Source organism: Mesitornis unicolor, unplaced genomic scaffold (genome assembly GCF_000695765.1).
Source record: "Mesitornis unicolor isolate BGI_N332 unplaced genomic scaffold, ASM69576v1 scaffold30855, whole genome shotgun sequence".
Taxonomy (NCBI): Eukaryota; Metazoa; Chordata; class Aves; order Mesitornithiformes; family Mesitornithidae; genus Mesitornis; species Mesitornis unicolor.
In genome coordinates, this window is record NW_010185304.1 from 1 (window position 1) to 1,456 (window position 1,456).

A 1,456-nucleotide genomic window follows, 5' to 3' on the forward strand; every position below is an offset into this window, starting at 1 on the left:
CAGGCAGCCTTCGAGAGGAGCATCTTCAGCAAGACCCACCGGGGTGGTGGTGAGTGGGGGTCCCACTTGGGAGCTTTTGCAATTGGGAGGGGACAGGGACTTGCAGCGGCGTCCCCTGTGGCACATCCTGGGGTCACCAACACCATCCCTGTCCCCACGCTGCGCAGATGAGGTCGCCTGTCTGGATGGACTCACCGTGGTCTACAGGAGCAGCGTCGACCTCTTCTTCTATGTGGTGGGGGGCTGCCAGGAGAACGAGGTGGGTGAGGGGGGGACACAACCCCGGGGACCCCCCAATGGCCTCACTGATGCCCCCATTGTCCTGCAGCTGATGCTGTCGGCCGTGCTCACCTGTCTCCTCGACACCCTCAGCCACCTCCTGCGGTGAGTGGGGCCCCAAACCCTGTGCCTCAGGTGGGGAAACTGAGGCAGGGCACAGGGCAGCAGCTCACCCCAGGGGACACCATGAGCTGGTGCAAAACCCCCATCCCCTAAAGCCCCAGGTGGGATGGGGCCAGCTCTGCTTTGGGATGGCAGGGATCCTGGTCCCAGCACCTTGCACAGGACCCCAAGCCATGACTGGGGGCAATGACATCTCCCCTCCCTCGCCTGCAGGAAGGAGGTGGAGAAGCGCTGGCTGCTGGAAAACATGGAGGGGACATTCCTGGTGGTGGATGAGATCGTGGACAGGGGGTGAGGTCCTGCTGGGGGAATAGAGGGGGAGAAGCAGCCCACAGCACTGGGGTTGCAGAGACAGGGGGTGGCAGCATCACCCTGGGTGCTGAGAAGGGGCCGACTCCATCTCAGGGTGCTGAGGGGGATCTGAGCACCCCACTTTGGCACCATCGCAGCAGCTCTTTCTCAAGCCTTCAGCAGGGCTTCGCACAGGGAGGGAAACTGAGGCAGGGGGTGATGGTGGTGGTGTCTGGTGGGGTGCAGCTGGGATCAGAAGGGAGCTGTAGCGGGGGGATCCCGGTGGGACGGTGCCAGCACCACGTTGCTCCGCAGGGTGATCCTGGAGAGCGACTCCCAGCAAGTGATCCAGCGGCTGAGCCTGCGGGTGAGTACGGCTGGCCCGGGCCCTGGCCTTCCTCCACCCTCCTCTACCTCTGCCCACCCTCCTCGGCCTCTCTCCCCCACCAGGCCCCAGAGCCAGCACCATACGGCTTCGTCCTCTTCGATTACCTGGCAGGCAGCTCGGAGCGGAGGGACACGGGGGACACCAGCGGCTGCAAATAGGCAACACCAAAGATGTACAAACCCTTCCCTGTGTCGTGGGTCTGGCAGAGATTGGGGTTGGGGTCTGGCTGGGATGGGCAGGGTCTTGAGTTGGGGTCTGGCCACTGCCAGTAAGCTCTCAACTGGAGCGGCCTCATGGGTGATGGCACCAAGCAGGATGGATGCCAAGGGGATGCTCCACCCCATGGGTGCCCTTCACCCCCATCTTGTAAAGCAC

The 1,456-nt window shown here is 63.6% G+C and overlaps 1 protein-coding gene across 1 annotated transcript; it reads left to right on the plus strand.

The window, feature by feature from the left end:
• Positions 1-3: 3 nt before the first annotated feature.
• LOC104534606 (coatomer subunit zeta-1-like) lies at positions 4-1,239 on the plus strand (the record flags this gene model as incomplete). The annotated part of the gene is made up of 6 exons (XM_010184795.1): positions 4-49; positions 168-259; positions 329-384; positions 616-693; positions 1,009-1,060; positions 1,144-1,239. Coding segments are annotated over 6 exons (420 nt in total), but the record flags the coding sequence as incomplete, so codon positions are not given.
• Between the last annotated feature and the right edge of the window lie 217 nt (positions 1,240-1,456).